Here is a 24,702-nt window from a genome sequence, read left to right as displayed (position 1 = left end):
GATTTGACACGATTTGTTTCTGTATTGTATTGCTTTGGCAACATTGATTTTACCTCTCTTGCCAATGAAGCTAATTTACATGTGAGAGAGAGAGTTTCATATGACCCGGTGGCCTAGTTGGCTGTGGGCACATATGGTGTGCCAGGAGGACAGAGAGGATCAGAGGGATCAGACCAGGATCAGAGGAAATCCTATAGCGGAATGCTATTGAGCCCACTGTCGTGTATTTACTATGGTTAAATGAGATGACATGCTATATTCAAATCGATTACCTAACATTTAATTATTTGCTTAATAAATTATTCAGGCAATAACTAACTCATTAGGAATCTGGGGCACCACGGAAACATTAGTTTATATAGAGCAGCTTTCTCCCAAATCCATTCTTAAAGATCTGAAGATCTTTTATATCAATAGCAGTCAAGCATTAATGATTCTTTACATTCTATCAGTCTCATCTGAACGCCTTAAAATTATTGGTTATCTGCACAATGTAACGTCGTTCGTCTGTTGAATGAAGAGAGTCAGACCGAAATGCAGCGTGTAGGTTACTCATGACTTTAATGAAATAACTGAATAAATACAAAAACAACAAACGGAACGTGAAACCTATTACAGCCTATCTGGTGAACACTACACAGAGACAGGAACAAACACCCACAAAATACAACGCGAACTACCTAAATACGGTTCCCAATCGGTTCCCAATCCGAGACAACGAGAATCACCTGACTCCAATTGAGAATCGCCTCAGGCAGCCAAGCCTAACTAGACACACCCCTAGTCATACACAATCCCAATTAATACAAACCCCAATACGAAACACAACATATAAACCCATGTCACACCCTGGCCTACCCAAACATATACCAAAAACACAAAATACAATGACCAAGGCGTGACACACAAACCGTAGCACAAATGATGAATCAGCAATATACAAATTGGCTTAATTATTTGTTTACTTAGTTATTTATTTACTAACTAACTAAATAATCACAGAAAAAAAACATATATTGGATATTGGTTACTAACAATGATGGAAAAGTCCCTAGTGGGCTAAGCCGATATGACAGCTTGGTAGACAAAGGGAAGGGGTGGGACTGAGAGAGCGGGAAAGACAAATAGATTCACTACATACAGTCTACAATTATATTCATTGAAATGCTAATCCTTTGTGCATGAACAGCCGCTCATTCGAGAATAATTGCAATGTATGAATATTTATGCCCGTATGTTGTTGTTGTCTTCCCTTTTGGAATCTTTGATCGTCCTGTAGGGTTCATCAGAGTCTCTGGCTAACTTTCATTGAAGTCACAAAGTCTTTCGTGGTTGTAGGTGGTTAGAATGAAACCGTCGGAGTACCATTCAGAAATGTTTTTCATAGAATAGTTGCTTCGGCGGTTGTCTGTATTCTAGTCCTAGGTTTACATCATTTCTAGCTGCAGACTAGTAATTATACATCTACGATTTGCTCTTATTCTGTAGGGAGCGATAGTCTGAGTTGAACCATTTCCAGCCATGTAACCAATGCTCCACGTGGTATAGTCTTGTCCTTTGGTAGAGTTGTAGTTTAAACCACTTCACACACCAGCATCACCAGGCATGTTTTGGTCTTAGAAATTCAACCATTTCCAACCTTAGCTTACACCGAGGCTTGTGTGAATTTCATCAGGAGCGGGTTTTATGCATTTCAGTAGAAAAGAGAGGTCCATGACGCCGATGTAATGTCTATGCTCAGGTGGGTTTGGCCACTGACTAGTTAATCTTTTTATGAAAATCCATACTCTCATTTAAAAGGTGAACATCACATTACATCTTTTCACAAATAGTTTCATGTTTAATCACATACGTTCAACAATATTTAGATGTAAACCTGACAGCTGGGAAATGTACACTTTAAGAGACACAGTTATGTGTGTTTCCTGTCCATCATGAGTTAACCAAATGAAACGCACTCATCATAACTGTCCCTTACGTGTCCACGGACCCTTCCCACATTCTCTAAAGTAAAGATATTTTTAATTCTCTCATTTTTGGGATATAGGAGTTTGGCCAAGTGAAGTGCTTTGTTCTCTCTCTGTGCTCTCTCCCCCTCTTTCTACATGACCAGGGGGAGAGAGTCTCTGCCAGGAATTTATGACCTGAGATAACAAAACCTGGGTTTAGGAGAGAGAGTGAGGAAGGGTGGAACCACGATCTACACCCAGAAACGGGCCACGTCATGACAGTCCCCCTCTGGTGGTTTAAATCTTTTGATTATCCTGCAAGTTGCAAACCAACATAAAATAATGACCACGTGATGTCCTGGTTGTTGGCCTCTGTTGCGGTCCCCCTCTGGTGGTTTACTTTGGTAGGCTCTCTGAAAGCGGCGTAGTCCAAAACAAGGATGGGCAGTGGATGTCCAGTTGGTAATCGTCGTTGCAGTCTCCCTCTGGTGGTTGACCTGGGTAGGATTTCTGCAAATGGAACAGGGCACCACAAGGATGGGCAACTGATGTCCGGATTGGTATCGCCGTTCCGGACCCGTCCCTGGTTGTCCAGACTGGCAGATCTGGGCAGTAATTTAGGCAGATGTTAACAACGCACACACAGTCATAAAAATATATAATTACATTTTTTCTCAAATGAGTGGTGTTGTGGCACTAAATGATGGTTGTATGGGGACTTTGGTTGTGTATGGCTCTATCACTTCCTAAGTGTCAAAGGAAAGGAAATGAAAATGAATGAAAGCATAAATAAAAGATACACAAAATATAGTTACCACACCTGAAGCATCTAATTTGACTACATTCTACATACGTACATTCAAAATCTTGTCAAAATGACTATCATGCATTGTCTAATGTCATCGCTAGGGCGTTCCTACTTTGCGGAGTGTTACTTAGGGCACTACTCTAAGTTGATAACTACATCATTAGTCTACAGCTGCAAGGCACCAGTTTCGAAAAGTCTACAGGGATGACCTATGGACCTCTTTGGAGAAACTGCTGAGTACTGTAGCTGTAGAGGCAAAGGCCTTGGAGTAAATCTTCGACTTTACTTATTTTGCTGGTATTTTGTTCGGACCCTTAAGTGATCAGAGCATAAATCCTCATTAAATGTCCCGTTGTTCGTGTGTTTATGCTTACATAAGCGCACATGCCAAGGGAAAGAACCAAGTATCCTGGGAGGTTGCAACCTGTTCAGAATGAGTCTGACGTCATCAGATCATTTCCAGGTCAATGACCGTGTGTCAGTAAGAATTGATGGCGACCTCAAGACGTGCTAAGGGGACCTGTAGTAGTTTTACTACACGTCACTGTGTCTTACACCATTGTAGCAGTGATAGGTATGAAGGAGTCTATTTCATAGCTATGTTATCCACGGAGGGGCTAACCTCACGACGGAAGTACTCTCTAAGCACTGCACCAGTTGTACGCGGTGTGATCCTAGTTCATGACTTCTAATAACTTTCCTCCTGAATGGAGGGTTCTCTTTATTAGTGGCATGTGTGTTGACCATCAGAAGAGTGTTCTGGAGATTCCCTTACATGTGTTGCAATCTGAGTGACTACTAACTCCTCTGTTATTATCATAGTTTGACTTGTGAGGTCTCTAATCCTCTTAATGATTGTTGCTGGACTGACTGTGCTGGCATTGGAAATAGTACTAGTACTCAAGGGGACCAGTTGTCCAACTGATTTATTCTGAAATATTATACTACCGAAACGCATGATTCGAGCACTTTACTAGTTGTATTGTAGTTGAAACTACACATGGCAAGGCTTGACTATTTTGCCATTTGTTTTGGAGGTGGAAGTCCACTGGATGACTGCGTTAATTTAACTGCATTGCAGCTAGCATTGGACACTTAATAAGGGAAGAAGGTGTGTAGAGGGGCTAGCCGTTTTCATAGCCTACTGGTTATTTTCAATGTTTCTCATTACTCAGCCCTGTGGCGACACATAGTGGACTACACTCATTTCATGGCCATTGTAATGTCACCAATCACTCTTAACATTTTTCAATAACTGAAGGTGACGGTTAGTGTGACCGAAACCCCAACATGTAAACTTGCCTCTTGACATATGGTTTTGTTTGATTTCACGGGCGTATGTAACTCCTTTCCTCCGTTGGTTTGACCTCACTGCACATGTAGGGTAATCAACGGATGCTGAGTAAGAGATCATTCCTGCTGCTCGTCTCGCTCACAACGAGGAGTTTATGATTTTTACTTTTATCTTTGAAGGGGAGTTGTACTGTCATTTGTATTTGTGTGTATGTTGGGGGTGGTGGGGTTGTGTTGGCATTGTCCAAAGATCCTCCTGCTCTGCTTTTTAGAGGATTTAAAAAATAGATATATTCAGATGTTTTGACAGGTTTCTAATTTTAACGGCAAAGCCAGGGGAACAGCAATAGTGATTCACAAACGAGTACAGCTTTCCCCCTCACAGAACATTTCAAATCCTGGAGGACGTTATACAATAGTTAGTGACACGCTCTTCCAAACCCCTGTCGTACTTGCAAATGTTTACGCCCCCCCTAACAGGGATGACACTAGATTTATGACATCTCTTTGAGCCTCTCTCCCTAATTTTGACACCCCGCTTCATCTTCAGCTGGGACCTGTGTTATTGAACCAAGACTTGGCAGTCTAATCCTTCTAACTCCTTCTGGGATGACGAGCTCTTTCTAAATGCATGACCCAAATGGGTTGTGTTGATCCATTGCGCTTCCTCCACCCAGTCACAAAAGACTCCTCCTACTTTTCTCGTGTTCATCAAGCCTATAGACTACTTTTTTTATAGATAGAGCCCAGATAGAGGCTGAAACTTCAAACTCAATTTAATTTGCTTTCCACTGATGAAGCAGAGTTTCTGTTGCAATGACCAAAGGGGACGTACTACGAATATGGTGACAAGGCCAGCCACCTTTTGGCACACCAACTTAAACGCCAGTCGGCATCTCATCTTTTCTCTCAGGTATATGACTCCTCCCGTAATCTTACAAGTTATCAATCTAATAATAATTCAAATTTCGCGTCATTGTATTCTAACCTCTACAAATCCAAACCCCCATCAGATAATACGGCTATGGACAACTTTTTAGATAACTGTAACGTCTGCTTCCAATTCACACTCTCAAACACATAGACCCCCTGATCGCAGCTCACTCTCCAGATCCCAATCACCTGAATTCTGATCACCTGTTCACACACCTGTATGTCATTATCACACACTATTTAGTTCAGTTCTTTGCACCCCATTATTGTGAGATATTGTTAGTTTTGTGACACACCTCTATTCGGAGCTCTGTTTTTCCCTGTCATTTAACACTCCCATGTATGATAGTTTGCCTGCCTCACTAATGACGCCTATTACCTGCCTATACTTTAGCCTATCAGATTTCCTGTTATCAATCTATTGCCTGATCCCCCGGACAAAGTTACTAGCCTTTTCCCCGCCTGTGCTGTTGCCTTTTTGGATCCCCTGTGTATGACCTTCTGCCTGCCCCTGGACCCAGCTACCTGCCTCCTCCTGTGGTCCTTTACAAACAAACACCTGCTGTGTCTTGAGCTTGAAACCAGCTCTCTGTCTCCCGTCGTGTTCATTACAATAACTTGGATATCCCATCCATTGATATGCACATGAGTAAAGTTCTGGACAACCCTCTGCATATTGATGGGATAACAAAGGGTCTAAAGTTAATGCAAAGTGGCAAGGCCCAGGGCCCTGATGGCTTCCCCGTTGATTTTTACAAAAATGTTCTTAGATCAACTCACCCATTTACATTTACATTTAAGTCATTTAGCAGACGCTCTTATCCAGAGCGACTTACAAATTGGTGCATTCACCTTATGACATCCAGTGGGACAGTCACTTAACAATAGTGCATCTAAAACTTAGGGGGGGGGGGTGAGAGGGATTACTTATCCTATCCCCATTACTATTAGATATGTTCACTGACTCATTATCACAGGGCACTCCCCCCCCCACCTAGGTTTCTATACCTTTTTCAGTGTCCAAAATCATTTTTTACCACGTTGGATAGGCTCATTTTATCTGGGAAGGCAAATCCCCTAGGATATGTAGAGAAATACTTCAAAGATGAAGACAAGATGGAGGATTGGCACTTCCAAATGTACTGCTTTACTATTGGGCAGCCAAATTTCAAAAGATTATGGTCTGGTGAAATGCTCCAGGTACCAACTGGTGCTCATTAGAGGCGAACTCCTGCCAATTATCCTCCCTTTCTGCTCTTGCTTGTACCCCACTGCGCTTGTGTCCTTCAAAGTACATGGTAAACCCCATTGTGCGCTCTACTTTGAAGATCTGGAGACAATTTAATCAACATTTTTGCCACCTATTTTTACCCTCCAAACTCCACCAGGCTTTCGTTTTGTGGTGTGAGAGGTTTGGTTTGTTTCAAGATTTATTTTTTACATTGGAAGTTTGCCAGTTTTAATGATCTCGTAGCTAAATCTAATCTGGCTCATTCTAATCTTTTCCACAGTTTTCAAGCCCGTAACTTTGTGCTCTCTCATTTTTCCACCTTTCCTTAACTACCTCCCAAGATGTTGCGAGAGGAGATTTTGTCCCTCCTGTGGAATTGGCCAGGTCTGATTTCTAGATTATGACATTATGCTGTTTTAACCCAACTCCGATAAACAAAATCGAGACCGACTGGGGTAGTGACTTGACCTTGCAGACGACTAGTGGGAGGAGGCCCTTCTTAGGGTTAACTCCACATCCTCATGTGCTCGGTTAAGTTTCATTTAGTTCAAAGTCTTGCTCAGAATTCATCAAAGTCTTGCACAGAATACATCAAAGAAAAATGTAGTAAATTCCTCCCAGACACGAATGACACGTGATAGATGTTCATTCACTCCTGCAGACCATATATGTTATTCATGTTCTAAGCTGTCTGAGTATTGGGTCGTCCTTTTTTAATACTCTCTCTGAAATTCTAGATATTGACCTGCAGACTTGTCCTCAAATAGCAACATTTTGGAGTTCCATCTCACTAAAAGTGAAGCAGACGCTGTAGCTTTTGCCTCCCTTATAGCCCGCCGGCAGCTCTTGCTTCACTGGATATCCTTCAAACCTCCCACTGCATCATCCTGTTTGAAAGATCTAATGTCTTTTCTACACTTAGAAAACATGTTATACAGTATCTTTTACTTTTCGCCTTTTGTCATTCTCTTCACCTGTCCCTTCAACTCAACCATTTCTTGCTTGTGCTTCTGCTGTGCACTGCGGTACTGGACCCATCTCTGCTGGAGGCCTTACTTCAGGGCTGAACTGGAGAGAACCTTTACAACGCCTGCAACTGATGGTTTATTTTGGAGGGCGTCTGTTGCAATTTCTGCTGTTTTTTCACTTACGGCATTGTGATCTAACAGTCTCAGCCCTTTGGCACAGATTGTGTTTATATCGCTGCTGAGGTCAGCAATACATTTTCCTGTGGATGAGGGATCACTTATTAGCGGGGGGAATGGCTGCCAGCCACTGGTTGTTAGCTTAGCTTCTAATGTAAAGCTAGCCCTGTTCACTTAAAGCACTAAAAGGTCCCCTACAATTCGGGAACGGGTGTTTACTAATGACGTCTCACGTTCAACCCAATCGGTGTTTCTTGCTAGCAATGTTACTGGAACACGTGGTAATATAAAGTAATACTCGTCGCGTCTACTCACACTCCTGAAGCGCGAGAGACAGAGATAGTATTTTGCTTCGGCCAAACTAATATATCTTCTCAAATTTCCTTAATCGGCTGGCCCTTATGTCCTAGCTATGGAAATGGATTAACTCACCCTACACAGTCTGAGCCTTTGTCAGGTATACAACACCGGAGACAATCTCTCCCTGGTATCTGAGTTGAAAGGAAACATACACGCCACTCAACGACAATCCTGCATACTGCTCATTGGGACATAATTTGCTACACAATTCTTGTAAATTGAATTCAACAGTAAGGCCTAATTTTGTTTTAGATTCCTCACACTGGGCTCCATTATGTCGTGACTTGACTTTAACATTAATCTGAAGACTGTTATTTATCTAATTAACTAACAATGTTTAATTGTTACCCAATTTAAACTACTCATATAACAATTAACACATTAGAATCTGGGGCACCACGAGAGCGGTTCTTTAAAAGAGTTACCATCTCCTGAATTAAACTTTACCTATCACATCTAAAGTCAAGTTATTAATCATAACCTCCCATCATATCATCATTCTGAACAGTCGTAACCTCCTTGCATCTGCAAAAACCTGAGCCTTACATATGAGTCAGTACTACACAAATTGGTTTAATTATTTATTTACTAGCTAATTAAATGGGAAAACAGGATAAACATACATACTCTGCACCGGTTATTGACTGGAGACCTAATACTCTGAAAACAGGTCCCTAGCGGAATGACAACAACATGGATGCTTGTTAAAGAAGAGGGGGAGAGAGAAACAGAGACACTTAACATTGCCACATTCAGAAACTACTCTCACCTACAGTAACCATAAACTTTGCACACGAACTGCCGCCCGCTTTGAGAAATAAATCATTCATGTATTTACGTGAAATGCCTGGGTTTGCAGCAGGTCTTTTGGTGAAAGGGGCAGCCTTGGAAAGGGGGTTGGACCCTTTCAAGACTCTGTCTGAAATGGTTCCAACATTTCTTCTCCTGTAGTCCTTCTTCTTAGTTTCCCAGTACCTATTGACTTGTCATGTAGTCCTGAACTGAAATAGAGTTGATTTCCCTTCCATTCGATCTTGAAGACGCTTCTTTGAAGATAGGCTTAGCCAGCCATATCGATGGTTCCCCAATGGAAAGAGTAACAGGATGGTCCTACTTAAATTCACTTTCAAAGATACTTTACTTCAAACAGCTAATCAGCCGTATCAGTGATTGTCCAGGAGGTGAGTTTATCGTCTCAACCTCGTGTTGAGAGTCAAAGTTCAAACAATTCTAATGTATTTTTTCTTCATACATTTTGCCCGAAAGGGGCGGTTCCAACAGGCTGACAAGCTCCTTGACCTCACTCCAGGGTGGTGACTACTCACTGTGCAAAGTTATGTAAAACAAAAAAATATGTCGTTGGTATACTTTCCAAGTTACAGAATTTCCTTTATAACATTTTTAATGACATCGCAAAATAGCAAACAAAATTACATTCGTGTTCTATAGATCGCCTCTGACCATTCCACACATTCTACGTTCAAAATATTGTTCCAGTATTAGCTTTTGAATGTGTTAGAGTTTCAGTGGGGAAAAAGGTTTGTTGAGACAAAACACATTCCTTTGGTTTATCTGGAGAGTGCAAGCCTGGATCTTCTCTCTTGATAATGTTAATCCCCACTAGTTATTTTCTTCCCCATTTACGTTTGAAAGGGGGTCTGATTGAAGTTATTCATTGCAAACCTGATCTTACCTATTTAGAATCTCGTGGACAGTCATGACACTATCTATGCATGTTTGTCAGAGCCCACATTTAGACAACTGAATGGAAACTGCCTGTCCACACATTTAATCAATTCCAAATGCATTTGGTAATTTGATTAGGATCCACGGTCCCAGCAACAATGGCTAACCGTGTCGTGGACTGTGTTTGATTGACAACTAAGAAATATGTATGCTAACTATGGATAACAGTCATTCATGTTCAGCATAGTTAACTAGCTATTAAAGTGATTCAATTTACTTGCTAGCTAACCAAATGACACCTGAATCTCTAGCTGTAACCAACAAAAAACGATATGAGAAAAAGTCGGCCACTTACCCACTCGACAATCTTTCAAGCAGCTAGCTAGCTAACGTTTGGCTCTATGTTTTTAGCTTTCAACATAAATAGATACGCTAACCTAGTAGCCACATTATGACTGAATTATGATCATTGCCCTTGCTAGTTTGATTGTATTGACATTCCCAACCTTAGTTGCATTCGTCCATTTTTATCCAAAATATTGAGTCATTATAACTGAAACAGTGCATACAGAAAGGGTGGTGGCAGCAAACCAGGCCAGCTGTGATTAACAATATGATAGCAATATGTTTTGTACTAACAAAAAATGTAGTAGTGAATTATATGTATTATGCATTGAACTGCATCTATTCTGCCATCAATGCTTTACTCTACGTCATGGATTCTTTTGTCAAATAGAATCTATTTTTAAAGTCTATGAAGTCGGGTTTTGTAGCATACACTGGGAATTTGATATTTTGTACTGATATTATGATGGTTTGTTTGTTTCATATCTGCAAAGTTGTTAGAACACTGTCAGTTCCACTTTAAGAGCATTGAAGATAAATCAAAATCAGTTAAAAAAATATTTTGAGCTAGCTAACTAGCAGTTTTACATCAACGATCAGCTGATAGCCTACCCAATGTCAATCATGTCTTTAGGAGAAACTGTAACTATAGTGAACAAAAATATAAATATAACATGTAACAATTTCAATGATTTTACTGAGTTGCAGATCATTTAAGTAAATCAATCAATTGAAATAAATTAATTAGGCCATAATCTATGGATTTCACATGACTGGGCAGTGGCTCAGCCATGGGTGGGCCTAGGAGGGCATAGGCCCACCTACTTGGGAGCCAGGCCCACCCAATCAGAATGGGTTGTTTCCACACAAAAGAGCTTTATAGCAGACAGAAATACTCCTCAGTTTTATCAGCTGTCCGGGTGGCTGGTCTCTGACGATCCTGAAGGTGAAGAAGTAAGATGTGGAGGGCTGGTGTGGGTGCACGTGGTCTGCTGGCCGGTTGGACGTACTGCTGAGTTCTCTAAAACAACGGAGGTGGCTTATAGTAGATAAATTAACATTCAACCCTCTGGCAACAGCTCTGTTGGACATCTGTGCAGTCAACATGCCAATTGCACACTCCTTCAAAACCTGACCCATTTGTGGCATTGTGTTGTGTGACAAAACTGCACATTTTAGTGGCCTTTTATTATCCCCAGCACAAGATGCACCTGTGTAATGATCATGCAGTTTAATCATCTTGATATGCCACACCTGTCAGGTGGATGGATTACATTGGAAAAGGAGAAATGCTCACTAACAGGGATGTAAACACATTTGTGCACGCAAGTTTGACATAAATAAGGTTTTTGTGCATATGGAACATTTCTGGGATCTTTTATTTCAGCTCATGAAACATGGGACCAACCCTTTACATGTTGCGTTTATATTTTTGTTCAGTATACCTTGCTTACAATTTGTGATGAGTTTGTGTGTTGCAGAAATATACAGGCCTATGCTCAAAAATGTTAAAGGGGAATTTCAAATGTTCTATTTCTATGTTTTGTAGTAAAAAGAAAAGAACGGAAGATAAGTGTTTCCACTGACATCATCAACCAATTAGTAGACAATTAGTTTGCATTGCCTACTCATTGGTTAAAATCACATGACGCACACTGTTGTCATTGGAAACACGTATCTTCCTCCATCTTTTTTTTTTACTACAAAACATAGGAAAGTGCATAGAAAATATATTTTTTTTTAAATGTCCCTTTAAAGGCAGTTAATATGTTATGAATTTCTAGAAATACATTTTCAGGAGGGGGGAGACAAAAACAAATACAACATAATGTAAACTCAGAATAGCCTCACCTCGTCAGGGTATGGACTCTAAAAGGTGTCAAACGCGCTCCACAGGGATGCTGGCCCATGTTGGCTACAATGCTTCCCACAGTTGTGTCAATATGGCTGGATGTCCTTTGGGTGGTGGACCATTCTTGATACACACGGGAAACTATTGAACGTGAAAAAAAACAGCAGCGTTGCAGTTCTTGACACAACTGGTGGAACCTACTACTGTACCCCGTTCAAATGCCCCGTTCAAATGCACTATTTTGACTCACTGAATTCACACTCTGAATGGCACACATAAACGATCCATGTCTCAATTGTCTCAAGGCTTGTCTCAAGCCTTCTTTATCCTGTCTCCCCTTAATTTACACTGATTGAAGCGGATTTAACAAGCAACATCAGTAAGGGATCATAGCGTTCACCTGGTAAGTCTATGTAATTTAATGTTTAGTAAACTCAGTGTATATTGCCTCTAACTATTTTATCCCCCCCCCCATCTCTCCATCTCTGTGTAGTGGTGAGGCTGGAGTGTTGACTTGGATCACCCATGGCTTTGCTAATTCTCTTCCCCAGCCTGCTGGGACACCCCGGCTAGGCAGAGCCAACACTGAGGTAAGCACTAAATAGATACTAATATGTTGGTGGATTTCTAATTGGTAAGAAATGGAGATCCACTACAGATTTGTGTTAACGTTACTGCAAGATTGTTTTGAGTTCAATCTCGGTGTGCCAGGTTTGACTCTGTTCTCTGTTTATCCTTATCCTTCAGCCCTCCACCACACAGGAGGAGAACAGGTACAGCACTTCCGTGTGTGCGTGTCTGCGTGTCTGTGCATTTTCCAGAGGCAGTTTACTACTGAGTGTTGTTTATTCTCCTGTGTGGACATCACTATTCAAGAGTTAGTAAATGGTCTCACGCTGATTAATACTATGTACTATGTTACACACTTAATTTGTAAATTGGGATGTGTCGGAACAAATAGTGAGCCTGAGGGTGGTACAGCAACGCATGAAAAAGAAAATCACCTTTGTAATCAAGCATTGCATGCATTTTCAGCGATTTTGCTTACTGGCATAGAGCAGTAGAGTAGAGGCACTTTCAGAAGTTGCACACATGGGGGGAGGGGAGTTTGTAGCATAGTCTGGGAAAAATGTTGCGTTTCATAAATCATTTTAGATGATTGAAGATTTAGCATAATTTGTTTTATACCTCACAAAATATCCAAATGACTACTTTGACACTGACAAACTGTGATTTTTAAAAACGACCTCGTCCACAAATAGCTTAGGTGTGTGGAGATACACAGTACTAGTCAAGAGTTTGGACACACCTAATCGTTCAAGGGTTTTTCTTGAATTTTTACTATTTTCTAAATTGTAGAATCATAGTGAAGACATCAAAACTATGAAATAACGAAAAAAGTGTTAAACAAATCAAAATATGTTTTATATTTGAGATTCTTCAAAGTAGCCACCTGTGAGGATCGTCGCTGGAGACAGGAAGAAGGTACAGGGAGAATATTTAATAAATAATGGACATGAAACAGGACAGAACAGTGTCTGGACAGGGGACAAAATAACGACATCAATGCAGACACCGGGAATAACGTGAGGAACAGACGGATAAAGGGGAGACAAATAATGATGGAGTTCAGGTGCACGTAATGTAGGGGACAGGTGTGCATAATGATAGGCTGTCTGGTGCTCCCACGGCAAACCGGCTGCGGCGTGGGAGCCTGGCGAACCGGCTGCGGCGTGGGAGCCTGGCGAACCGGCTGCGGCGTGGGAGCCTGGCGAACCGGCTGCGGCGTGGGAGCCTGGCGAACCGGCTGCGGCGTGGGAGCCCGGCGAACAGGCTCCGGCGTGGGAGCCCGGCGAACAGGCTCCGGCGTGGGAGCCCGGCGAACCGGCTGAGGCGTGGGAGCCCAATGGCCGGCTGAAGCATGACATGGGGTGGGCGCCTGCCGAGACTTTTGACAGATGTGCATAATGATAGGCCGTCTGGAGCCCTCGAGTGCCAGAGAGGGAAAGCGAGAGCAGGCGTGACACCACCCTTTGCCTTGATGACAGTTTTGCACATTTCAATTAACAGGTGTGCCTTGTTAATTTGTGGAATTTCTTTCCATCTTAATGCGTTTGAGCCAATCCGTTGATTTGTGACAAGGAGAGGGTGGTATACAGAAGATAGCAGTTTTTGGTAAAAGACCAAGTCCATATTATGGCAAGAACAGCTCTAATAAGCAAAAAGAAACGACAGTCCATCATTACTTTAAGATATGAAGGTCAGTCAATCCGGAAGATTTCTGGAACTTTGAACGTTTCTTGAAGTGCCGTCGCAAAACCCATCTAGTGCTATGATGAAACTGGCTCTCATGAGGACCACAACAGGAAGACCCAGGGTTACCTCTGCTGCAGAGGATAAGTTCATTAGAGTTGCTTGGGCCAAGAAACACGAGCAATGGACATTAGACCGGTGGAAATCTGTCATTTCGGTTCTAACCGTTATGTCTTGTGAGACGCAGACTAGGTGAATGGATGATCTCCGCACGTATGGTTCTCACGTGATGCATGAAGGAGGAGGTGTGATGGTGTGGGGATGCTTTGCTGGTGACACTGTCACTGATTTATTTAGAATTCAAGGCAAACTCAACCAGCATGAATACCACAGCATTCTGCAGCGATACGCCGTCCCATCTGTTTTGCACACTCACTAGACTTAATATACACACTCACACACTTTTACACTCATTGTTTGCTGCTGTTCTTGATTTTACTATTATTATGATTTACCACTTTCACCCGCCTGCATGTACAGTGCATTCAGAAAGTATTCAGACCCCTTCCCTTTTTCCACATTTTGTTACATTACATTAAATAACAAATGCATCAATTTACACACAATACCCCATAATGACTAATCAAAAAAGTTTTCAGGCCCTTTCGTATGAGTCTAGAAATTCAGCTCAGGTGCATCCTGTTTCCATTGACCATCCTTAATATGTTTCTACAACTTGATTGGAGTCCACCTGTGGTACATTCAATTGATTGGACATGATTTGGAAAGGCATGCACCTGTCTATACAAGGACCACAGTTGACAGTGCATGTCAGAGCAAAAACCAAGCCATGAGGTCGAAGGAATTGTCTGTAGAGCGCCGAGACAGGATTGTTTCGAAGCACAGAGCTGAGGAAGGATACCAAAACTTTTCTGCAGCATTGAAGTTCCCCAAGAACACAGTGGAATCCATCATTCTTAAATGGAAGACGTTTGGAACCACCAAGACTCTTCCTAGAGCTGGCCGCCCGGCCAAACTGAGCAATCGGGGGAGAAGGGCCTTGGTCAGGGAAGTGGCCAAGAACCCGATGATCACTCTGACAGAGTTCCTGAGTTCCTCTGTGGAGATGGGAAAACCTTCCAGAAGGACAAACATCTCTGCAGCACTCCACCAATCAGGGCTTTATGATTGAGGTGCCAGACGGAAGCCACTCCGCAGTAAAAGGCACATGCCAGCCCGCTTGGAGTTTGCCAAAAGGCAATTAAAGAACTCTTAGCCCATGAGAAACAAGATTATCTGGTCTGATGAAACCAAGATTTAACTATTTGGCCTGAATGACAAGCGTCACGTTTGGAGGAAACCTGGCAACATCCCTATGGTGAAGCATGGTGGTGGCAGCATCATGCTGTGGGGATGTTTTTCAGCGGCAGGGACTGGGAGACAATTCAGGAGAAAAGTACAGAGAGATCCTTGATGACTGTGTCTGCCGTGAACACAAACTTAAAGGAATTGATAGGCCTGCTCCGTGTATTGCAACAGCTGAGGTTGGAGCTCTGGCTTGTTTTTTTGTACTGTTCCTACCGTCGTCAGGTTCCTCTTGAGGACCTCCTGTCCCAGCTTGTGTGAAATAAAAAGGTTATTGCATGTGATGTTGTGGCCACGGAGTCCCTGTGTCACGCCCAGAACAACCCACATCCCTTGGTTCTTCTCAGAGACCATCTGGCTCCATCTGGCTTCCCCTTAGACACATGCAAGTTTCACGCTTATGATGAAGCAACGTCACAGGCAAACCAGATCTTGATTCCATATTTAGACGGTATGTACTGCCTGAAGGGGCAGTGGCCCCTAAATGGCATAAGCTGCTCGTCAACAATAACGTTGGGCCCAGGGTTGTAAAACAGGGGAAGGCAGTCCTCCCACTTGTCCCACACTGACCTGATTGCACCAAGCTTGTCTCTCTGCCGCCGAGCTGGTATGGTGTCTTGGTTATTGGAATAATCCTGGAAATAATATGAAAGTTTTCCAGAGACATTGTTGCACGGAAAAGTTCTCTGCCAGTTTCTGCATCCCACAGGGATTCTTTGGATTCCCCATTGCATCTGAAAACATCAGCAAGGAAAATAGTCACAAAGTATGCATGTAAATGAGTTTGGTCCATCTCCTTCCAAAAACATGCCTTCCCTCCAAATTGGTGCAGTGCAGAATGATTTTCTGGTTGGTGTCTGGGATGAACAGTTCAAAAGAAGACTTGTCCTGTACATGAGTAACCGCCATCCGCGTCGGCCCTGGTTGCAGCCTTATCACATTGGCAGCCATGCGGGATGTTTCATTCCTTGGACAAAAAGACTATTCAATTTCACTTCTTTTTTTACATCCATATTTCTCCTCCTGCAGCCTTCTGATAAAACTGGTTGCTGACGGGCTGGTCCTGGGGCTGGCTGAGGGTCAATCTCATCCTCTTCTTCCAACTCACTGTCAGACTACGAATTGACAGAGACATGATCCTCATATTCGAAAATGTCTTAGTCTTCCAAAGTGGTAGACGTTCCATCCTAACTAATTTCTCTCTCTGCAAAAAAATATTTTGAAGGCCCTCTGAGCAGAGATTATTTTTGCCATACTGATTGATTGTGTTAAGGAGCCTCACAAGCAAAGCTATTTATTTGTTGTGTCCCTCCCCCAATTTGCACCTGGCTGGTGTAGAGTGTGGGAAAATACAGAATTTTTAGAATGTATTTTAAATAATGTATCGAAATAATGTATTGTAATAACATTGTGCAGGTTCTCACGAGACATTATGTAGTTTCACACACTACAAAGGGTAAAGAGTGCAAGAAACGTGGGAGACAGGCAGACGGGCAGGGAGACAGACAGGTTCTTGGTGTTATGTTGAAACAGCAGGCCCAGGGAGGAGAAAGACCGAGGGAAGGCACACAGCAAACCTATTTGTTTCATTTTTGCTTGTTTTCATCTACACACACACATTTCCACACTTTTATTAGCTTTGGGTCCAGTGGAACCAAATAATAAATATGTAATATAAATGTGTAAGGGGGTGCACAGTGTGCACTCAAATTGTGTTCTTTTACATGTTCTTCGCAGAAAATAAGCCAAGGCCAATGATTCTCAGGTTGAAAAAAAAAATAATTGTCTAATTTTTCTTTTACTAAACATTGAAAAATGGTCCCACAGACACGAACACCACACAAGGGTTAAGAACTTAAGAAATATTTGACAGACAGGGCACAATGTTTCCTCGATATTATGAAAGGTGTACTGCAGGAGTCGATTTTGGGACCAGTTCTCGTTACTATTTATAAATAATATTGGTCTATGTATTCAATCCTGTAATATAAATTAGTATGCAGATGATATGGTAATGTATGCCGTTGCACCGACAGTTGACCAAGCTATGTGAGAGCTGCGATCTGATTTTGATACATTACAGAAAGCCCTTGTTGATTTAAAACTTTCACTTAATGCGGGCAAAACGAAATATGTCGTTCTCTAATTCACGTAAAAATGTCTCAGATGGGCTCTATATTCACTCATTGAATGGTTCTCTCATCGAGCGGGTTCCCGCCTATAAATATCCTGGCATTTGGATTGATGAAGAACGTTTAAAAAAACATACTGATGAGCTAGTTTAAAAGCTAAGGTTTAAAGTGGGCTTGTACGGCAGAAAGTACAGTCAACTTTCCTGACAGATCTTGACTATGGTGACACCATTTACCAGAATGCAGAAGCCACTACTCTTGAGATGCCGTCTACGATAGAGCCCTTAACTTCATTTACAGGTGAAAGTTTTAATACTAGTTTAATCACTTTTTTAATCATGTTTTGAAAGTTTTAATCACTGCATCCTGTATCAGACGGTAGCTCACTTCATTACTCCCTTGTTTACAAAGAGATACCAAACCCATTCTTGAGGTGCTGCTTGTCTCGAACAAAGTTTGGTAAAACCGCTTTTAGTATTAATGCACCACAGTTATGGAATGCATTACAAAACAAATTACACCTGGATAGGTCAGTTTAAAACTCGGTTGTTAAGTGTTCACCGAAGTGTGCACTTGTTTCAATTGATTGTTATAGCTTGTTGATGTAATACATTTATAGCTGTCTTGTAGTATTTTTGGAAATATTTTTGTTGTTGCCGTATTGATGTCATTTTTGTCCTCAGGTGACCATTGTAAATGGGACACGTCTCAATTTGATTCCCCTGAATAGATAAAAGTTCATACATTTTGTACTTACATGAGTTTTAGATCTCGCTAACCTAATGGGAAAGGGATTAGCACCATCTAAATGCTGCCAATCCTTCCCATAATCCTTCCCATTCATTGGCATCTATTTTTTATTTATTCAGATTTAGAATGCCATGGTGAAAATATTAAGTTCAACGTAACAAATATAAGCTACAATACCTGAATTGACCATCTTCTGATACGTCAAACCTAAAAAGTTCAAAACTCAGTACCAGTTCTGCCACTGCCCACACGTGCGTTACTGTAAACTGCTTTCACAGCCCTCCTACCGCATTCTAATGTATATATTTAGCAAAGCCGCAGCCAAAGCTGTCAATGAAAGTGGTTGTTAATTAAAACAATTTTCATATTTTATCTCTCCACAGACAGGGGTCGAGCGTCATCGGCTGGATTGCTCAGGGATTGGCCAGTGTGGTTCCACAGCCTGAATTGAAAAACATGGAGGAGGTGGAGCCTGCAGAGACAACAGAGGTACATATGGAATGGTCTGACAGGTGCCCTGAAGGGTTCCGCAGATTTTATTTGAGTAATAGCCTGTAGCAGTGTTGTCTGAACTTTCATCTAAGTCAGTTAAATTGGTTGTGGTTAAGTGTTGTAGCTATAGAACAGCCCCTACCTAAAATCACACTGTACACTAAAAATGTTAAAGTAAAGAGGACTTAGGTAGCCCCTCAAGCATTTGTTAATTTCAATCAGCAAGCTCTAATAAATAAAAACAATCTCAATTAGAGAGGACCAAAATGTATTATTCATAGTTAAATTATAGCATTAGCTTTCTTTGACTCATCTCTGTCCTGTACTTGGAACCAGGATAGACGTTTTTAACAGCATTTCCATACAGATTGCAGAGGTGATCAAGGTGCCGGAGGTTAAGAAAAAACCTAGCGTAAGTAGCTACATCAAGGGCCTTGCTAATATGCTAACCAAAACTACTCACGGCTTATGCTAACATGTAGCATTAGCTTTATCAAACTCTCAATTCTGTACTTGGTGCCAGGCTAGCCATGTTTAACAGCATTTCCATTCAGATTGCAGAGGTGAGCAAGGCGCCGGAGGTTAAGAAAAAACCTAGCGTAAGTAGCTACATCAAGGGCCTTGCTAATCTTCTAACCAAAATTACTCATGGCTTATGCTAACGTGTAGCATTAGATTTCTCAAACTCTCAATTCTGTACTTGGTGCCAGGCTAGCCATGTTTAACAGCATTTCCATTCAGATTGCAGAGGTGAGCAAGGCGCCGGAGGTTAAGAAAAAACCTAGCGTAAGTAGCTACATCAAGGGCCTTGCTAATATGCTAACCAAAAGTACTCATGGCTTATGCTAACATGTAGCATTAGCTTTCTCAAACTCTCAATTCTGTACTTGGTGCCAGGCTAGCCATGTTTAACAGCATTTCCATACAGATTGCAGAGGTGAGCAAGGTGCCGGAGGTTAAGAAAAAACCTAGCGTAAGTAGCTACATCAAGGGCCTTGCTAATATGCTAACTAAAATGTCTCATGGCTTACGCTAACGTGTAGCATTAGCTTACTCAAACTCTCCGTTCTGTACTTGGAGCCAGGCTAGCCATGTTTAACAGCATTTCCATTCAGATTGCAGAGGTGAGCAATGCGCCGGAGGTTAAGAAAACACCTACCGTAAGTAGCAACGTCAAGGGCCTTGCTAATATGCTAACCAAAATGACTCATGGCTTATGCTAACGTGTAGCATTAGCCTTCTCAAACTCTCATGTATGTACTTGGAGCTAAGCTAGCTATGTTTAATAGAATTACCATTCAGATTCCAGAAATGACCAAGCGTAAGTAGCTAGCTATAATATGGGCGTTGCTATGCTATGCTAGCTTAAACCCAATGCTAACGGACCTGCTACAGCCATGTTTAAACTTGGTTCTAGAGATCCATTCGCCACAATGTCCCATTGCTACCCATCTCCCACCCCAGCTGCGCCTTAACGTAAGGCTGAGAGGGCGGGTTCTTGCTGGCAACAATGATTCACATGTCATCCGCTGATGCAGAAGCAGATTCTGTGAGGTGGTGATTCCTGTGGTTTAGCTGTTTGATGATCTACGGGGATCGATAACTCTTGACCTGGAGAGAAAAGGGTTTTCCACAATCCCTGATTGGAGAATCACATTTATATGAGTCAGCTATCAAAACCGAATGATATTATCCAATCACATAACATCTCCATTTGAATGTCTCCTCACTTCAGTGGCAGCCTTTGGAAGAATTTGCATGCATGCACTGTGTGATAATGAATTAAGAATACAGCGGGTGGTTCACAACATGCATACTACCATGCTCCACACTCTCATACTCAGAGTGCATTCTCAGAGGACGTTCAGGGTTTATTTTCTCTCGCTTCAGCTCAAATAATGGACACCATTGATTATCAGAAGTTTTGCGTCGTTTTTTTGACATGGTTCCGTCATATTTCTACGCATACTTTCCGTTGAAGCTGGCGTCGATGCATCCTTCAAAACATGTACAAATGGAGTACTCATCAGAGAAGTGCCCTCGCGTACTTTTGATTTGGACTCATACTCTGACCCTCCCATGCTCCAATATGCGGGGCACGGTAGTATGCATTTTGAGAAACATATTTCTAACGCTGTAGCTGTTCAGGTCCAGAGTTGTGTATATGTGCAGGTTCCTGCTGTGGCTTGTACAGTATGTGAGAAGGCCTTTTAAGACATGAAGAGCATCCCCCGTCTAAGAGAAAGTTGCAATTGTATGACAAAATGCACTAACCTACAGTGACTTCAGAAAGTACACACACTCCTTGACTTTTTCCACATTTTGTTGTGTTACAGCCTGAATTTTAAATAGATTTGGTGTCACTGGACTACACACACAATACCCCATAATGTCAAAGTGGAATTATGTTTTTAGAAATATTTACAAATGAATACAACATTTAAAAGCTGAAATGTCTTGAGTCAATACGTATTCATCCCCTTTGTTATGGCATGTCCAAATATGTTCAGGAGTAAACATTTGCTGAACAAGTCACATAATAAGTTGCATGGACTCACTCTGTGTGCAATAGTTGTGTTTAACATGATTTTTGAATGACTACCTTATCTCTGTACCCCACACATATAATTATCTGTACGGTCCCTCAGTCAGGCAATGATTTTCAAACACAGATTCAACCATAAAGACCAGGGAGGTTTTCCAATGCATAGCAAAGAAGGGCACCTATTGGTAGATGGGTAAAAATAGAAAAAGAAGACATTGAATATCCCTTTGAGCATGGTGAAGTTATTCATTACACTTTGGATGGTGTATCAATTTACCCAGTCCGTACAAAGATACAGGCGTCCTTCCTAACTCAGTTGTCGGAGAGGAAGTAAACCGCTCAGCAATTTCAGTCCAATGATGACTTGAAAAAAAGTTGAATGGCTGTGATAGGAGAAAACTGAGGATACATCAACAATTTTGTAGTTACTCCACAATACTAACCTAAATGACAGAGTAAAAAGAAGGATGCCTGTACAGAATACAAATATTCCAAAACATGCAATAAGTTTTTTTTTTAAGTAAAAAAGTTTTTAAAATTATAAAAAAGTGGCAAAGAAATTAACTTTATTTCCTGAATACAAAGAGTTATGTTTGGGCCAAATCAAACACATTACTGAGAACCACAAATTCACCTTTCAGCAGGACAATAAACAAAAACACAAGGCCAAATATACGCTAGAGCTGCTTACCAAGACGACATTGAATGTTCTTGATTGGGCCTAGTTAGTTTTGACTTAAATCTGCATGAGAATCTATGGAAAGAAAATGGCTGTCTAACAAAGATCAACAACCAACTTGACAGAGCTTGAATAATTTTCAAACATTGAACAATCCAGGTGCGCAAAGCTCTTAGACTCAAAAAGACTCACAGATGTAATCGCTGCCAAAAGTGACATGTATTAACTTTCTGTAATATTTTCTTCCATAAATGTCGAGAAATATGTTTTCACTTTGTTATTATGTGGTATTGTTTGTAGATGGGTAAAAAAAACATATATTTAATAAACGTTTTATTCAGGCTGTAACACAACAAAATGTGGAATAATTCAAGGGATATGAAGACTTTCTGAATGTACACAAACTACTTACGACTCATTGCAATGCTTATCTGTTATTGTTGAGTATTGACAGATGTTCTGTGAATGTTTGTTTGTTTCCCTTCAGGTGCATGCTATCCAAGATGTCCCAGGTGAGAGCTAACAACATATTTTTTCTGTGGGTAGAAGTACAAGCATGATAATAATCATGACATTGCGTGTGGTTCTATTGATGATTTTGGGATAGGGGTGATGATGATCAACTCCTTATCTCTAGATGCAGAGCCTCTTCCTCATATTCCTGTGGTGGAGGTTATGTCAGATGAAGAGCCTCAAGAAGAGAAGGGAATCCCACCCAGGTGTGTGTGTGTGTGTGTGCATGAATGCCTCTCTCCTTCAATCTCTCTCTTCTACCCACTTTGTTGTCTCCAATGACATTCTAATGTGTGTGTTTGTGCCTGTGTGTGGTGTGTTCTGTTCTCAGGGTGTATGAGTGGATCAAACAGGGTTTTGAGAAGGTGGTTCCACAGCCAGCTGACAACAAAGACGTCTCAGCGAAGGCCGCCTGCCCACAGAAAGGTTATCTTCTAACACGCAGAGATCCTCATATTTATTATAGGGATGCTTGGGGATGCTGAGCAATAGGTTACTCTATATTGGTTCCACAGCCTATCACCAATCTTATATCTTGTTCTGAGGCTAGAAACCTCATGCACCAGCAAGCCTATATAAAAAAAATGTTTTACATTTGTTGCATATTTATGAGCTGTTTGTTCTTCCCTTGCAGTGACCTCCAAATCTCCGGAAGCTGAAGAGGAGGCCAAAGCAAAGTGAGTCTCACAGACGTTTACACTTTGTATTTACACTACAAGCTCATTGATACATTTGATACACAAATATGTACTTATTCATGTAAATATTACAAATTGTACAGAGGTTGTAAAGGGAACTATTTGAACAGTTTAATGAAAAAATAAATTTTTCTGCAATCTCTATAACGCTGTTGTATAGTTATGTACAGTGGCAAGAAAAGGTATGTGAACCTTTTGGAAAGACCTGGATTTCTGCATCATTTGGTCATAGAATTTGATCTGATCTTCATCTAAGTCACAACAATAGACAAACACAGTCTGCTTAAACTATTAACACACAAGCAATTATCCGTTTTCATGTCTTTATTGAACACACTGTGTAAACATTCACAGTGCAGGGTTGGAAAAGTATGTGAACCCTTGGATTTAATAACAGTTTGACCTACCTTTGGCTTTTTTTGGACAGCAGTGTTTTTTTCTGTGGTGTCCTCTCATGGACCATTCGTTTTAGTGTAACTGGGTCCTGGACTTCCTGATGGGCCACCCCCAGGTGGTGAGGGTAGGTAACAACATCTCCACCCCGCTGATCCTCAACACTGGGGCCCCACAAGGGTGCGTTCTCAGCCCACTCCTGTACTCCCTGTTCACCCATGACTGCGTGGCCGTGCACGCATCCAACTTAAGGGGCCCTCAGAGTGTGGTGTCAGGAAAATAACGCCACACTCAATGTCAACAAAACAAAGGCAATGATCGTGGACTTCAGGAAACAGCAGAGGGAGCAGCCCCCTATCCACATTGACGGGACAGTAGTGGAGAAGGTGGAACGTTTTAAGTTCCTTGGCGTACACATCACAGACAAACTGAAATGTTCCACCCACACAGACAGCGTGGTGAAGAAGGTGCAGCAGCGCCTCTTCAACCTCAGGAGGCTAAAGAAATTTGGCGTGTCACCAAAAACACCCACAAACTTCTACAGATGCACAATCGAGAGCATCCTGTCGGGCTGTATCAGTTGCTGAAACGGCAACTGCTCCACCCACAACCATAAGGCTCTCCAGAGGGTAGTGAGGTCTGCACAACGCATCACCGGGAGCGAACTACCTGCCCTCCAGGACAACTACAGCACCCGATGTCACAGGAAGACCAAAAAGATCATCAAGGACAACCACCCGAGCCACTGCCCGTTCACTCCGCTATCATCTAGAAGGCGAGGTCAGTACAGGTGCATCAAAGTGGGGCCCGAGAGACTGAAAAACAGCTTCTATCTCAAGGCCATCAGACTGTTAATCAGCCATCACTAACTTTGAGTGGCTGCTGCCAACACACTGACTCAAATCTCTAGCCACTTTAATAATGAAAACAATTGATGTAATAAATATATCACTAGCCACTTTAAACAATGCTACTTTATATAATGTTTACATACCCTAGATTACTCATCTCATATGTATATACTGTACTCTATACTATCTACTGCATTTTGCCTATGCTGTTTGGCCATCGCTCATTCATATATTTTTATGTACATATTCTTATTCATTCCTTTACAGTTGTGTGTGTATAAGCTAGTTGTTGTGAAATTGTTATGTTAGATTACTTGTTGGATTTTACTGCATGGTCGGAACTAGAAGCACAAGCATTTCGCTACGCTCGCATTAACATCTGCTAACCATGTGTATGTGACAAATAAAAAAAATATTTAGATTTGATTT

The 24,702-nt window shown here is 41.6% G+C and overlaps 1 protein-coding gene across 18 annotated transcripts in view; it reads left to right on the top strand.

The window, feature by feature from the left end:
- Positions 1 to 24,702, top strand: part of LOC124035922 (cyclic nucleotide-gated cation channel beta-1-like) — an 80,349-nt gene that overhangs the window by 5,726 nt on the left and 49,921 nt on the right. For 6 of the 18 annotated variants that reach the window (XM_046349825.1, XM_046349842.1, XM_046349841.1 and 3 more), the window contains exons 5-16: positions 12,096 to 12,192; positions 12,350 to 12,375; positions 18,486 to 18,591; positions 18,962 to 19,006; positions 19,149 to 19,193; positions 19,336 to 19,380; positions 19,523 to 19,567; positions 19,710 to 19,754; positions 22,306 to 22,330; positions 22,456 to 22,537; positions 22,663 to 22,757; positions 22,966 to 23,008. In XM_046349825.1, the coding sequence (XP_046205781.1) occupies positions 12,096 to 12,192; positions 12,350 to 12,375; positions 18,486 to 18,591; positions 18,962 to 19,006; positions 19,149 to 19,193; positions 19,336 to 19,380; positions 19,523 to 19,567; positions 19,710 to 19,754; positions 22,306 to 22,330; positions 22,456 to 22,537; positions 22,663 to 22,757; positions 22,966 to 23,008 (699 nt within the window). The remainder of the gene's footprint in view (positions 1 to 12,095; positions 12,193 to 12,349; positions 12,376 to 18,485; positions 18,592 to 18,961; positions 19,007 to 19,148; positions 19,194 to 19,335; positions 19,381 to 19,522; positions 19,568 to 19,709; positions 19,755 to 22,305; positions 22,331 to 22,455; positions 22,538 to 22,662; positions 22,758 to 22,965; positions 23,009 to 24,702) is intronic. The other 12 variants (XM_046349828.1, XM_046349830.1, XM_046349827.1 and 9 more) reach the window with 12 other exon arrangements.

This window comes from Oncorhynchus gorbuscha, linkage group LG05, assembly GCF_021184085.1.
Source record: "Oncorhynchus gorbuscha isolate QuinsamMale2020 ecotype Even-year linkage group LG05, OgorEven_v1.0, whole genome shotgun sequence".
NCBI classification, from domain to species: Eukaryota; Metazoa; Chordata; class Actinopteri; order Salmoniformes; family Salmonidae; genus Oncorhynchus; species Oncorhynchus gorbuscha.
Note: the sequence above shows the minus strand (reverse complement) of the source record. Positions and strands in the feature narration are given on the sequence as shown.